Source organism: Hylobates moloch, unplaced genomic scaffold (genome assembly GCF_009828535.3).
Source record: "Hylobates moloch isolate HMO894 unplaced genomic scaffold, HMol_V3 SCAFFOLD_23, whole genome shotgun sequence".
NCBI lineage: Eukaryota > Metazoa > Chordata > Mammalia > Primates > Hylobatidae > Hylobates > Hylobates moloch.
In genome coordinates, this window is record NW_026652298.1 from 4,521,488 (window position 1) to 4,536,628 (window position 15,141).

At 42.3% G+C, this 15,141-nt stretch overlaps 2 protein-coding genes across 4 annotated transcripts in view; one reads left to right on the plus strand and one right to left on the minus strand.

The window, feature by feature from the left end:
• SNX18 (sorting nexin 18) overlaps positions 1-15,141 on the plus strand; it is a 258,821-nt gene that overhangs the window by 182,448 nt on the left and 61,232 nt on the right. For both annotated transcript variants that reach the window (XM_058433977.1, XM_058433976.1), the window contains exon 2: positions 2,363-2,530. In XM_058433977.1, coding sequence (XP_058289960.1) covers positions 2,363-2,530 — 168 coding nt within the window. The remainder of the gene's footprint in view (positions 1-2,362; positions 2,531-15,141) is intronic.
• The window catches only part of LOC131382363 (uncharacterized), a 98,575-nt gene that overhangs the window by 35,823 nt on the left and 47,611 nt on the right, over positions 1-15,141 (minus strand). The window contains exon 1 of one of the 2 annotated variants that reach the window (XM_058433979.1): positions 13,567-13,724. The exons of the other annotated variant lie outside the window; for it this stretch is intronic. Coding sequence (XP_058289962.1) covers positions 13,567-13,649 — 83 coding nt within the window. The 5' untranslated portion in view covers positions 13,650-13,724. Of the gene's footprint in view, positions 1-13,566; positions 13,725-15,141 lie in introns of those variants that run through there. 2 annotated transcript variants of the gene reach the window in all.

Here is a 15,141-nt window from a genome sequence, read left to right on the forward strand (position 1 = left end):
AAGTTTTTCTTGAAAAAGGGACACAGTGTGCTGGGTAAAGGAAAGTATGGTAGGTAGGTCTTTAGTAAGGTAGTGGTAAGGTGTGAGGGGAGGGGAAGTATTTTACAGCCCTGTGATTAGGTCTCAGTCTTTTGGTGAGTCTGTGACCCTGGACTGTGAACTTTGCCAGTACTTCTTAGTTTTTCTCTCTTTTTTTTTTCCACTCTTCTAGTGGGGAAGAGTGGGTTAGAGTTGAGTAATTCTTTTCCCCCATATGAAAGGCTAGAAAGAACTGAAGTTGGGTATTTTTCTTCCACAAGGAAGGCTACAGTGAGCTGGAGTTGGGTAATTACCTCATCGCATGTGAAAGGCTAGAAAGAACTGAAGTTGGGTATTTTTCTTCCACAAGGAAGGCTACAGTGAGCTAGAGTTGGGTAATTACCTCACCGCATGTGAAAGGCTAGAAAGAACTGTAGTTGTATGTTTCCCTTTCCCCAAGCAGAAGGCTAGAGCTGGCTAGAGTTGACTTATTTTCCTTCTTCCAGTAGGTTTAGGCTCTTATAAAACCACAGCAAGTGAGGCTCTAGTACAATAACTTCTCCTGGGCACAGGCCTTGTTAAGAAGAACAAAATGCTCTGGTATATGTTAAAATGGTTCCCTTTCCCCTTCCCTGACCAGAAGCCCAGAGGATTTTTCTCTGATATTTATAGTGATAACTTGGTAGAGCTCCTGGAGGTAAAACTCATGAAAGTGTGCCACCTCCTTCACGACGGGGTCCTCCTGGAGTTTTAATCTTCAGACTTGTTCACATCTAGTCTACAGCAATTTATCGACTACAGTTCAGGTTTCTCTACCGAGAACTGATTCCTATGGAGGTTTCTACTTCTGGATTTCTGCCACAATAAGTTGTGATTCTCTGTAGATGTTTGTCTGTCTCTTTAATTTTGGGTACAGTGGTTTTCCTTGTGACCTCACTTCTTTGGCAGACCTAAGAAGAGCTGCTAATTTTTCAGCTAGTTCAGCTTTTTGCTTGTTATTAGGATGGAGTGATGAATTCTAAGCTCCTTATGTGCTGGACTGAAAACCTGAAGCCCCACTCACTGGTTTCTAAACTTTAAAATATTGAATGAACACCCACATTATAAAATGAGTCAGAATTCAACTATAGTGGTGTTAAAAAGAAACACACACACACACACACACACACAATTGTTTTGTGATCTCTAAATCAAGCTTTCTCTAGGCTGAGGTGGATGTTTTCTCTCTTCCATGTTGTGATGCTCTCTGTTATGGGTCTTTACATGGGAAAGGCAAGAGTTAGAGTCTTGGGATAGATTTAAGAGTTGGTGAGGCTCCTCCTTCCCCTCCAACTTCCCACCTTCCAGAGCCTGGAATCACTCATTTGGAAATGGATTTTGGCTCCTTCTCATTTAGGAGTTCCTGATGAGGATTCTAGAACCAGCGACTACCATCTGAACCACTGAACCCAGGGCAGGAGGAGCTTGCTCTTCCATCTGTCTTCTGGTCATTTAGGGCTCCCTGCAGAGAGGCTCTGGGGCAATTGCTCACAACTGGCTGGTGATATGAATGTGGGTAGATTCAGTAGGGGCATGAAGATGGACTCCCTGTTCCTAAACATTTTCCCAAGCTTTTCTGAAATCCATCAGTAGCTACTGCCTTCTCCTTATCTGTTGTTATTGTGGGTGATGGCTATTTTTAAAGAATGCCTTTTAAATAAGATAAAGCCTTTCTTTTCCCATTATTTTAAAAAATTCTTTTTCAAAGCTGACCCGTAGAGAGCCCACATTCTCAAATTCTGTCTTCACTGCTCTCTCATTTCCCTTCATCCCTATTCCTCTGTTTGAATACACACAACACACACACACACATCCCAAGAGAGGACTCCACTAAGGATAACTCACCCATTTCCCTAGGAGGGAACTAGGCACCTGCAGGTCAACATGGCCTGAGAAGCCAGAGTTGTTTAGAGTGTGGGCTCCCCCTTAATGTGAATCTGCTTCTTTAATTAATATTTCCATGAACTTGGCTGGTAATGTATCCTCTTTTTCTTCAGTTTCTTCATCTGTAAAATGGGGGTGATGATCATAGTACCTACATGTAAAGTAAATTACAAAAGGATGCCACTCCTTTATTCTTTGCTAATAATGGCCACATTTATTGAGGCCTTCTAGGCCAGATGCTGTTCCAAGTACAAGTTTTGGTAGGCAGAATAGAAGAGATTGGTGGCGGGGGTGGGGGTACTATGAGCATGACATGGGAGAAAGAGAAACAGCATCAAAAAAGGAGCTAAGAGTGGCAGAATAGCGAAACTGAAGTTCAGTTCAAAACAAATTTCATCTCTTCTATTTCCAATTTTCCTAGACTTATTCCTGATCAGTTACTCCAGAAAACCTACAGGAATGTGGCTGAGGGAGACAGTGTGGCCTATTTCATTTCTCCCCACTCCTCCCTCTGAGGAATCCAGGACTTCACTGTGGACCCCTGTATTAGTCCATTTTCACACTGCTACAAAGAGCTACCTGAGACTGGGTAAGTTACAAATGAAAGAGGTTTAATTGACTCATAGTACTGCATGGCTGGGGAGGCCTCAGGAAACTTAAAATAGTGACGGGAAGCAAGGCACATCTTACATGGTAGCAGTAGAGAGAAAGAGCAAGGGGGGAAGTGCCACACTTTAAAACCATCAGATCTTGTGAGAACTCACTCACTATCATGAGAATAGCATGGGGGAAACTGCCCCCGTGATCCAATCACCTCCCACCAGGCCCCTCCCTAACAGGAGATGAGATCTGGGTGAAGACACAGAGCCAAACAATATCAACCTTTTCCTACCTCCCTACTCCAAGCACCATCTCCCTTGGAGGGGCTCTGTAAACTGGCCCTTACTTGAATGAAAGAAGCCAGCTCAGATTCAAAGTTTTGAGCGTTTTTTTGCCATGTCTCAGCTGAATCACCCAAATGAGCCCAGGCATTCTGGCCTAGGGTGTGGAGGATGGTGTTTTAACTGAAGCTTGAGGTTTTACAAGTCCAGAAAATCCCAGAGGACAAGACTACAGTAGCAGCTGAGGGCAGGCCACATGAATAGCGACCCTACTTGATATGTGTTCAGGGCTTCCCAACCAACCAGTGAGAAACACAGGGACACATATTGCCTGCTTTACAGAGAAGTTCAGTGATCTTCTCAAGGTTAAACACTTGGAAGAAACTGGTGGGACTTTCTGATGCACATTTCCGTGTTTTCTGTTGCTTTTATAATGAGTTGTTGACTACTTCCTGCTATTTAAACTGCTATACTTCGTTTTTCAGCCCGGATCAGATTACAATTGTATATAAAAAAAGAAGAATATGATCTCAAAGTAGAGAGGGATTTTTTCCATAAGTCACAAAAGCAGCACCTGCAAAGCAAAAGATTACTTATAGTGTTTTTGTTGTTGTAAGTTTTAAAATTTAATGTAATCTGAGTGAAAAACCAGCCACTGACTGGGGGAAGATAACTGATCTTCGTGTAATCATCAAAGGAAAAGTATCCAACACATAAAAAGAATTTCTACAAATCAGTAGGATAAAAAGTCAAAATATTCAATAGAAAAATGGGCAATGGATATAAACCAGCAACACACACACACACACACACACACACACACACACACACACACACACAGAAACCAGAATGTGAAATCAACTAAGAGTAGGAAAATGCAAATTAAAACAGCCATGAGCTCCCATTTCCCCATGATATTTCCAATACTAGGGGATGTTAGACTTTTTCACTTTTGTCAATCTAATTAGTGTGAAATGATAACTCTTACACAATGTGGGAGGTGGTTCAAATTGGTGCAATCAATTTGGAGAAGAATTTGACAACACAGAAAGATAAAGATGTGCCTACTCTTAGACCCAGAAATTTCATTCTATTTATCTACCCCTCAAAGACTCCCATACACATATAAAGACACATTTATGAGAAAGTTCATTTGTGGTACATTCATAATTGTAAAAAATTGAAAATAAATGTACATCAACAGAAAAATAAATAAATAAATGGCAGCATATTCACAATGGACACATCTACAGCAGTTAAAATTGATAAAGAGATGCATGTATCTACAGATATAAATCTCAAAACATAAGGTTGAATGAGAAAAGCAAGCTCCTCTGTGCCCCTTTCAGTTCTAACTCTCTGTGGATCTGATCCTTGTAGGTGGGGGAGGAAAACTAATGATTCTGTGCATCCCTCAATCAGTGAGGGTCCTCCCTGACAGATAGGACTAAGCAAAGGCCCCCAAGCATCCCATGCCCAGTGCTGATGGGTGTGCTCCTCAGCTGCGGTACTAGAAGCTGCTCCCCCAGAAGACCAGAGCAGATTCCAGGGCCCTTCCCCTTGCTCTTCTTTCCACATATCAATGTGAGGCAAAGGTATCAGTTCCGCTGGGGCAGGAGGAAGCCCCCAGCAGGCAAGGAGCTGGCACAGTGCTCAGGGCCTGAGCTCAGAAAACAGACAGGGCCTGGGCCCTGCACTAGGTGGAGAGTCTGAGGCTGGGTAGTTGTGCTGGGAGCCAGAGCACTTTGGGAGAAGCTGCCAAAATTGCTCAGACAAGCACTTGGGGGAATTTCAGTTGTCCCCAAAGTACCTTTTAATTTGAAAACAATCAGGAGGGAAGTCAGAGGATTTTTCATCATTTGGCAGCGAGTGGTCTTGGAGAGCCTGGGCTGTGTTGCTTCAATTAGGTGTGAGAAGTGGGGGCTAGTGCTTGCCAGCTGGGCAGGAGCCAAGCAGCTCATCAGCCCTGGTCTAATCAACATCAGGGGCTCCAGCGCCAAGCACACAAAGACCAATGGTACCATTCATCACACGGAACTCTCCAAACACTGAAGGATGCTCGGGGGTTCTGTAGCAAATCTATGCACTGAGGGCCCAAGATGATACCACTCAGAGGTTTCAGAAAGTAGAGATGCTGGTGACATAGTTACAGTAAATGTAGGTGGTTGAATGGCGCTGGGCAACTTCTATCTTCTTTCCAGGCAGAAGGAGTAAGGGTAAGGACAGCTTTAGACAGAAACTCAAGACAGATGCAGAACTAGCTGGCTGCTTCCTGGAGGGGATTCTGAGGTGTGGGCTCTGGGTCAGGCCAGGATCTCAGCTGGGTGATCATGGCCAACTGTTTGACCTCTCGGCCCCAGTGTCCCTGGTTGTAAAAATGGGGTCATGATAGTGCCAAAGTCATAGACTGGTGGTGAAAAGAAAGAAGACAATCGACTCAAACACTGGGTACAGTGCCTGAAGCATAGAAAGTGTTCAGAAAGACAGAGAGGATTACATGAATAATAAACTAACAAACTGCTTTCCCAAGGTCTAGGAGGTGTGATTTAAAGATGGTCAATTGCATGACACTTAGCATTGAGACAGAGAAAGGCTTTTGTGAAAATATCAGATGTTATTAGCAGCCTCTTTTATAGATGAGGAAATTGAGGCCTCACAAAGCAGTGGCTTGTATGAGTTCTGGCAACTGGTTTGTTAAGAGATCGGGATAAAAATCCAGGAATTTTGACTCTAAATCCTGTCTTGTCATCATAGCACACAGCAAGCCATTTAAAAAATTATGTCAATTATATCTTCTAAAGCAAAAGTATGCAAGGTATAAATGTCAGAAGAATAGAAAAAAAAAATCTCTAAATGTCCATGTTCCCTAATGTGGAATTTCCCTTAATGGTGAGATGCTCCAGGTTGTATCAGCATGGGCTGCGCTGCACTGTGGACCTGCCTGTCAGGAAGAAATCCTCTTCTTCCCCCAGAAATCCTGCACCTGTAGCAACAGGTGTCATTCGCAGAGGGTGCCACTGCCTTCACAATCCCTTTCTAGGCACTATTTCTTTTATTTTCGCCCTGATATGGCAACCCAAGAGTCATGCATTTTTATTATTTGTTTTTCTTAAAAAATCACTTCCATGGAAATACAGAAGTGTTTTTTGGTTTGGGTTTGTTTGTTTTAACATAGAGTCCTGAAGGGAAACTCTCAAAGTTGCAGTGCCTAGAAAGGTACTTCAGACACAGGCTGTTAACAAAATTCACACTAAGAAGGGTTGACCCATCAAGGCTGAGGTCCACTGTAGTGTTTTTATACCTGATAAGGCATGACCTGCCTTCCACAAATGCTGCATTTTTCCTCATTGCTGTATCAGTGTACTCGTCTTCTTGTATTCATTTATTTACATATCCACCCTCTCTTGAGAGCAGGGTCAGTTTCCTTCTACTCTGTGCCAGGCAGGGCCCAGCACTGATGAAACTGCAAACCTAAATGCATTGGAAGAGGAAGAGTGTTCCCATGTATTCTGCATCCTACTGTTTGGGACATCATGCAGATTTTACCAAATGATATCTTACTTTCCATCATCTTTATTACTCAAAAGTTGTGTACTGAGTCCCTTGCCCTTGGAGATCTGGATCAAATTAACTCAATCCTGCTCTCCCAAATCCACCACTGGCAGGAGCCCATGAGTCCCCACTTTCTCATGAGGTCCTCCTGCTAAGCTTGTCCCACACTGTGTGCTATACCATGAGGACCATATTACAGAACACCTGCCCCCTTTCTGAGTTCCCGGAAAAGAAAATATGAACAGAGGAGTCTTTATGGATGATTCTGGAGCAGAAATGGAATCTCATGACACAGCAAGGCAAGGAACTTCGTGTGGAAGAGCAACCTTACCATGCCTCTCCCACAGCCTCAGCCGCCCCCGTGACTGCGTGCTTCACCTGCCGGTACCCGCACCTGGACCTCTCCTCTGTCCACTTGGCTCCATGCTCTGTCTCCCTCCTCCTTGCACTTCTTCTCTTCTTGTCTATCTTCTCACTTTATCCTCAAAGCAAAATGTGAATTTCTCTCATATCCAGTGCAAGCCAGTTTTACATTATACTTCGAAGTTTTGTGGCCAAGAAACACCCAAGCCCTCGGAGTCCCAAAACATTTCTAAGCAACAGCCATTAAGATAATAAAACTTTGTTTCATCTCATTATGTAAAGGATCCCATAAAGTTTATAAATATTGCCAGATAGAAAGTCTTCTCAACTCTGCTTTCTATCAAGGAAAGTGAATGTTTTCGTATTCTGGGACAAAATCAAAACAGAAGCTAATTTTCAACTCATCAGCCTGGTTCTTATGCATCATGTGAGTATCAGTGCCAACCCTGCCCAAGCTATAAACTCCTGAATCAGAATGTCCCTCAGACATTCTTCCAGGGCTGCAGAACTTCCTTTTTACCTTCACTCTCTCCTCTCATTTTTCCTTCTCTCATGAAAGAAAAACCAATCACTGATGAAATAAGCAAATGGGCAAAGTGGCACGCCCCTCCAACTCTGTGAGTCCCCTCACCCTCAAGCCACTCCTTTTCTTGCCCTCCAGGCAGAAGTGCGGAGCTGCTGCTGCCAGCAGGCCGAGGCCAGAGGAGCACAAAAGGGCAGGGTTCTCAGCTTTAGAGCTGGGAAAGGACGGCCCAATAAGGGTCGGTGTGGGGAGAGGAAGAAGGATCTACGAACTACAAGACACACTGACAACTGCTTGGCTCACAGCTTCTGAGGCCTGAATTTGAGGAAACAATTTTGCTTTGCATCTGCCAAGAAAGTGCATTAAGCACTTAGATCATTTACAATCCTAGTAGACTTTCCCCCTCGCATTAATTGCAGGGAATCCATATGCGTATGTCTTTCTTTGACTGGCAGCCTGGGCAAGTCTCTTTCTCCAGGGCTCTGTGTTCCAAGTAACCAATTTACAGGGAAACTTAACAGAATCCTATTTAGTTTTAATGCTGGGATGCCTGGATGACACCACTGGTTGTGTTCTTTCAAAGGCTTTAACTTCCTTGTTCCCTCTTTTCCTTTAACCCCGTGGCTCCCCAAACCAATAAAAAATCTAATGGTAAATAAATCCATCAAGGTAGCTCATAACTGAAAACACTTATGTTATACTGGAACCAGTAAAATAGGCCACGGTCAGTTAAACTTCCCCACTGTTCATCTACCTCCACTCCCAAAACCAAAAAATAGCCCACTCTGTTTTTAAGAGTGTCTATTTTTCTTGTTAAAAATAGATGTTTCTACATTTAGTGTTTGTTAAAATAAAAAAATCAAAAAGCTTATTTGCAAAGCAGCAAAGAACCTAATGCCAAGAAATCGCATTTAGTTTGATCTGGAGGGGACAAGTACAAATGGGCTCTGCATTAAAATGGTTCCCACAGCTGAGGTTTCTGCTTGATTACGTTAACCTCAAAATGATACCAATGTGTGAGTGTCCTCGAATATAGGCTAATTTAATCAGAGTCTATTTTCAGTGGTTTGGGGAATGCGGCATTGTTGTGGGGAAGGAATAAAACTTTGTCTCTACCGACCTTCATAGTAAGTGACCCTTAGTCACTTAGTGATTTTAACTAAAGCAACTTGGTCATACAGTGGCCTTCTCTAGGGGCACCACATCTGAAACTCTCCATGGGATAGGCAGCAGGTTGTCCCCCATGTCCCTATTTTAGTGCTATTCCTACAATTTCTACCTCGTTATAGATACTGCTGGCATTAGAGTGGCCCACTATCATTAAGATAAATGGCCTGGGTTCTTAAAGTTAAAATGCAAATACTTTGAATCGATTGAGTGTTTTCAGCTGTGAAGAGGGAGAGGCACTAGCTTCCCCCTCCTAAGAATCTAGACTTTGTGGGTTTCTCCGAAGTCATTGTCAAATATGGGAAGAGCTGGGATGAGTTTGGTAGGGCATATATCAAATATCAGGAGTCCTGTTGCTCCTTGCAGAGTGATTTCTAGGAAATGTCCTGAAAGCTTGTCCAGATTGTCAGAAAGAACAAAGACTTCCTGTCCCTTAGATAAGGTTCTTAAAATTACAGGATGTCTGAAGAAGAAATATCTGGACCCCAGTAAGGTACAGAGGCTCAACTCAATGAAGATCCGAGTGTCATAGGCTGGGTCTCCTGAATAACAGACTTGAACACAGGAGGTTTACACAGGAGTGCTTTGGGGATTGAACATGTGTAAGAGAAGAGAAGAAAGTAGGACTGGGCACAGTTGAACTGTGATGCTGGATATCTCAGTGGAAGACACAGTCAACCCTGCAGGGAGTTCTGAAGGTGAAATCATCTTCAGAGGTGCCCCATATGGAGAAGAGGAGAGAAAGGGGATATTATGTCCCCTTGTTGATTAGTCCCTGGATATGAGCCATCCAGGAAGGAAGTGAGTCCTTAGGCTAGGTGGCTCAGGGTCATCTCATCAGTTTGGAAGTGCCTCAAATCCTAAAGGGTGATCTAGGTTGACAATAACCGCATCCATCATAATCCACACATTGCACTACTTGGACCCAGTGCTTCAAACAGGTTCTGGGAGCAATGCCTCCAGGATTTTAGTGGGCCTCTCTTCCAGAGGGAAATTTAGGAGAATAAGGTTAGTGGGATGAACTACAGCTGCCAATGATCTCAAGGCCAAAACAAACACTCATCAGGTCCCTCCTTTTCTCTCCATTCTGGATTTCTCTAACATCTCTGTGGACTCACTGGCTTATGTGGTCCTGTGAGTCAGACTTGGAAGGGTCTGAGCCCCTGATCACCATGCCTTTCACAGGCCAGGTTGCTGCATTTGACCATTCACTGTCACAATTAAGGAAAGGAATACCAAGAGAGACCCAGGGGAATCAACTGGGTGCTAACTGTATTCCTCTGTGCCCTTATTGCATAACAGCAGGAGTCAATTACTTCTACCAAGATGGTGATTATTCTCCATACCTACCCATCCCTTGCCACGAGGAGCTAACGTGCCCAAGCAACAACCACAGCTTATCATCAAATGAGACTCAACAGAAGTGTCGGGCAACTCACATGGAGTTTGAGGATGGGATAACTTACGCAGCTGTGGTGACCAGGAATTGGCCGGGACTTCATAACCAGTATTGATCAGTCGTTGGATACTGGTCACCCCAGGAAGTGTATGTGACTTTGGCCATGGGGCTCTCCATGGCCATCACTGGCCTCGCTTTTTCTGTTGAAATGTATTTGGAAGTGTTTAAATGCATATTGTTTGTTTGTTTTTACAAAAGTTGGGTGGTGCTATTGGACTTTTTGTAGTTTCTCATTCCTTGGAAACATGTTTATTTCTTTAAACATAATAAACATTTTGTAGTCTGTATCTTATAATTCTAACATTTTAGGTCTTTACAGTCTTGTTCTATTGTCTATTTTTTTCTGCTGGTTCTCATTTATGTTGTCATGTTTGTGCAACAAGTCATATTTGACTGTAGACTGGTTGTTGTATTTGAAAAATAATTTGAGAGTGACTAAACTCTGAGACAACAGAATTTTTCTCTGGAGGCCATTCTTATTTGCTCCTGGAGCTTTACCAGTAAGGGATCTGCTTAGTCTAAGTTCAAGGCTTGAGGCTCCTTGGACCATCCAGTTGATGCAAACCTGGGCTGCAAATCCAAGCAAAAGTTGTTTTCCTTTAGGCTTTCCATTTCCCTGAGGGCATAGACCTTGGATCCCAGTTTAATATCTATGGAGAGAATGGACTCCCCACCATGGGTGGGCCCAGGCTTTTACTTTTTTCCTACTTGCTTTGTGAGGCCACCAAGACGGCACCTCAGTTTTGCATATTTCTTCAGGTTTGGAAAATGCTATTGGGGTCAAAGTAGCTTTGTGTGCTCAACTTACCTTCCTGGGATTTTGTCTTCTGTACTGTTGTAAATTAAATCTTCACTATCTTATTCACTCTTGGATTTTTTAAGAGAAAAAATGTAAGAAAATTATTTCACCCAGCTTTTTAAAAACTGTCCTTATTGGAAAGGAAGAAACCTCTAGTGTTTCTTGTTTATAGTCAAACCCTGTGGTATTTTCTATGAGAATTCAAGGTAGGTGGGGAGGCATTTTATTAAATACCTTAAATTTGCAAGCTTCTTTTGCTCATTGAAGTTGAGGTCAAGTAAGTCATATATTAGCTGTGCATTTTTCTAAGAATTTAGAATAAATAAAATTTAAAACCCATACTAAGCATGGATCTGATTTTCTACTTAGAATGTAACAACATAAACATAAGATTTTACATCAAATTATCAAAATTTCTCTAAATCCAATAGGATATGATACCTAAACTTTTAAAATAAAGCTGTAGAAATATCTATATCGTCAATGGTATTTTTAAGTTCTTCATAGCTTACCAGTTTTGATACCTTCTTTGAGGATAAGAAAGTCCACTATTTTTTCAATATAGTAGAGACATCATTTTCAGTGACAGGAAGAAAATTCAGGCCCTCCTTGTAGTTAGAGAGCCAGCACATGGTAATTACATGAGAAAAGCCTCTCAGATATAACAACGTAATTGTAACCATCCGGCATAGGATAATTTTCCTTACCTACAAAGTGCCAAACACAATTAATGTTGACTAACTTTCAAAAGAATAATGAACTTTCATCTCTCAGATTCAAGATTACTCCAGCCTAGAGAGACGAGTTCTTTATTTCGGGAACTAGTCACCAGCAAATGGACCCTCATGACATAAATGAAACCCGAAACTCTTTTAAGTGACAGATTTATTTCCGTGAGATCAATTTAAACCAAAAAGATTTCATTCTCTCAGAAAAATTATTCCTTCTTCCTTGCAATGCTGTGGTTTATAATAGAGTTATTATTAGCTTTGACCACAATTATGCCACTCTGACAGCTCCCACCTGCCTGGACCAAGAGTGACTTCTTATCCCTGGAATGCTGGTTACTCTTATTCTTCGCTACTGGGCTGGCACTCAGCATTGCACAATGATGCTTAGCCTTTTATGGGCATAGCTATTTCCTCAAGGAGACTGAACTCTTGGAAGACAAGGACCCTGCCTTGCTAAGTCTTATTATAGATCCCGGAAGTGCCCAGTACTGGCCCCTTTTGCAGAAGATGCTCAATATTTGTTGTGATGGTAATGATGATTCATGTTTGACTTGGGTGACCAATTAATTTTATTCATTCTGTTTCCTCAACCCTTAGCACATTGCCTGGCCCAGAGTAGCACTCAAGAAAAGCTTACTGAATGAATAAACAGATGAATTAATGAATCGTTAGAATTTTAAAAACTAGTTAGAAACACACACACATACAGAATGGAGAACATTGTTACCAGATTATTTCTTAGCCTTTGTTTTTAAAAACACAAAAATAATCTCACTTTCTTTTCTTTTCTTTTAGTTGACCACAAGAAGATAGGCTGTGACTTAATTGTTTTAGCCAAGTGCTGTTAAATCCCACACTCCTTTTTCTTGACTCAGAAATACAGAATGTAAATATAGAGTGCCCTCCTGTCTCCCCAATGTCATTGCCTTGTTCTGTGAACAAACCCAGAGGTCCAACGTTTGTGGCAGGCCATCTTCTACTCACTTCAGAAGATGAATATGACAATGTGACCCATTCCCTGAGATGGTGAGCGCATAGGACATTGGAAAGCTCTCTTTGACCATAACAAGAGGAAGATGTCAAAATGATGTAAAGAAGCAGGTTTGAACTTCAGCTAAAAGTTAAATGACCAGCACTGAATTCACATTGAATCCCTCCTTTGCTAGAGTATTACTTTCCTGATTAGACATATTATCCACTAAGAGTCCTTCCAGCTCAAAGATTCAATGCAGTATAGTAAGAAATAATAGATTTTAAAATTTGAAGAACTGAGTGTCAAATTCTAGTTTCACCTTTTACAAGTTGTGTGATTTTGAGTAAGTCACATCATCTGTCTGACCCTTCAATTACTCCTGTAATTGAAGGACTGGGATGTACCATTCCTGCATGACTTCTCACAGGATAACCCTGAGTGTCATTGAGGACATGCATATGAAAATGCTTACCACTAGTCAGATGGTAGACATTAATTGATAGTTAAGGAAACAGGGGCCCTGAGAAGATAAATATCTTTCCAAGAGACTCTAGAGGTCCTCTGGCTGAGCACTTCCTGAAGCATTTCCTTGCCAACAGCGTTCGTTCCACAGAACACTCATTTCACAAGTGGCAATAGCCATGACATAACATAATCATTTTAAACAAGTATGGGAAATTCTGTGCTGAACAAAAATAAGCACATTCTTTAACTGCAGGACTTATCAGAGCCACGAACATGGTCATGTCCTTTGTGACTCTCTAAGCATTTCCTCCTCTTAATAGACAGGCTGTCATAAGATTAGGATTCCATGGAGCACAACATGGGAAATGCTGACCTAGTTTATTGCCTAGGCCTGATTTCACAGTCCTCTAATTCAGTGCTACTGCAATTACCCAAATACCAGGTTGATAAATATTTGTTCCTCATCTGTGATGAGAAAAAAAGCTTGTGAAATCGTAAATCAACAAGTCATCAAAAAATCTTGCTACTGAGAAAAAAAAAAAAAAGTCCTGTCAGTGGAACGCAGTGAACTTATTCTGGTGCCAGCTCCACCAGTGTGCATACCAGCAGTGGTCCCCAGACTATGCTTTGAGTAACATTTCTCTAATTAATTGGATAAAGATGGAGCTTTAGTGAAAAAGCAGAATCTAAAGAAAAGAAACCTTTTTCATACCTTGTGCTTGGCAGCACATGTGAAGTCTGGAAGTTGTCTGATTCAGAAAGCCCCAGGCTCCCAACGGTCAAAGGGTTGGCCATCAGGCAAATTGGATTGCTGGTTGGCAGCGTCCACCCGAGCCTTCCTAACTTCAGTTGCTAGTGCACTAACTGGACACAACCCTTAGTCATCACACTGGAGAGATGATCATCCCAACAGGCTACAAAGCCAAGCCCTGCAAGGCTCCTTTCCAGACAAAAGCTGATCTAACTGAGGTGTATAAAGGGTAGGCAAATTAACTTCCTGTTAGCGCTGTAAAAATACTGCGGAAACTCTCCCTAAACAATAATCCCCAAGTCAGGGTTTCCATGAGAAAAAAGTGATGCAGTCAAATGAGGGAAACTGAAGAGTTTCAAAAAGGGCTAATTTGCAAAGATGTACTGGGTTAAAAGGAATAGTGATTGCTAAGCATGGAGTGCTATTGCCACCCTTAGAGGGAAGGTCATTGGACCTGGAAGCTATGAAAGAGAGCTGCCTGCTTGACAGGCACTTGGCCTTAGATGGTGGAACATTGACTCTGAGACTCATAGCCCTGCAGGGAGGGCAGGCAATGCCCCAACCTCACTTTTCCCTCTCCATGCAGTCTCTGCCCCTGCATCTCATTGGCTCTCTAACCAGAAGCCAGGGGACAAAGGAGCTTGTCACTATGGTCCGTAAATGCCTATCGGCAGAGCAGGATAGACAGAGGATCTGGAAAGGTAAATGAAAATCATTCATCACAGCTCACCCCGTGTGCTCCTCTGTGGCTGTCAGCTTTATGGGCAGCACATGAAGGGTGCTGGCCAGTGTGGAGAAGGGGAGAGCGGATCTGGAAGGAAAACTGAAATCCATCTAGCACAGTGTCATTCTCTTCTGAGCTCAGAAAACAAATTGAGTTACAATCATGAAGGTTTTTGGTTTCTGTTGGCCTCTCTTGTCAAGACTTTTGCCGATCCAGTCATTTTTCTCCCTTTCACTGCTTTCATGGTACCAGGGTATCAACACACTTTTGTGCTGATCATAGTTTTTTCAGAATCCAATTCTCAAGACAAAATTAGGGTGGGTGTGTTTGCACACTAAAAACTCTGCTAATAAACACTAATATTTCAAGTATCAGTTTTACTTATTTAATTTTTCTCTCATTTTTAGAGATAGGGTTGATTTGATGTTATTTTCACGTACTCAGACTCCCCATTAAACACATTTTCCTGGTATAAATCTATTACTCTCTACCTACCTACTCCTTAAAGGCTTTTTGCCTTTAGGGTTCTCATGACGTTATTACTGTTACAGACACATGGATGTTAAGTGTTTACATTAAGCATCTGTCTGTAGGAGTGAGGCTGTGGATTCAGGCTGTGCAAGCTGTGAAACGCCTGGATGTGAGTGGAGGAGACGGCTAAGTAATTGCACTTTGTGCATACCCTTTACGGCACTTAGAGTGGGCATAATGCTTGGTTGGGTGTCTGACCAGAAGCCCAGGAGAGAAGAAACTCCTTGGAAATAAATACTCTGTATCATCTTTCTCTGTATTACTTCCATTCTCTCCAATGG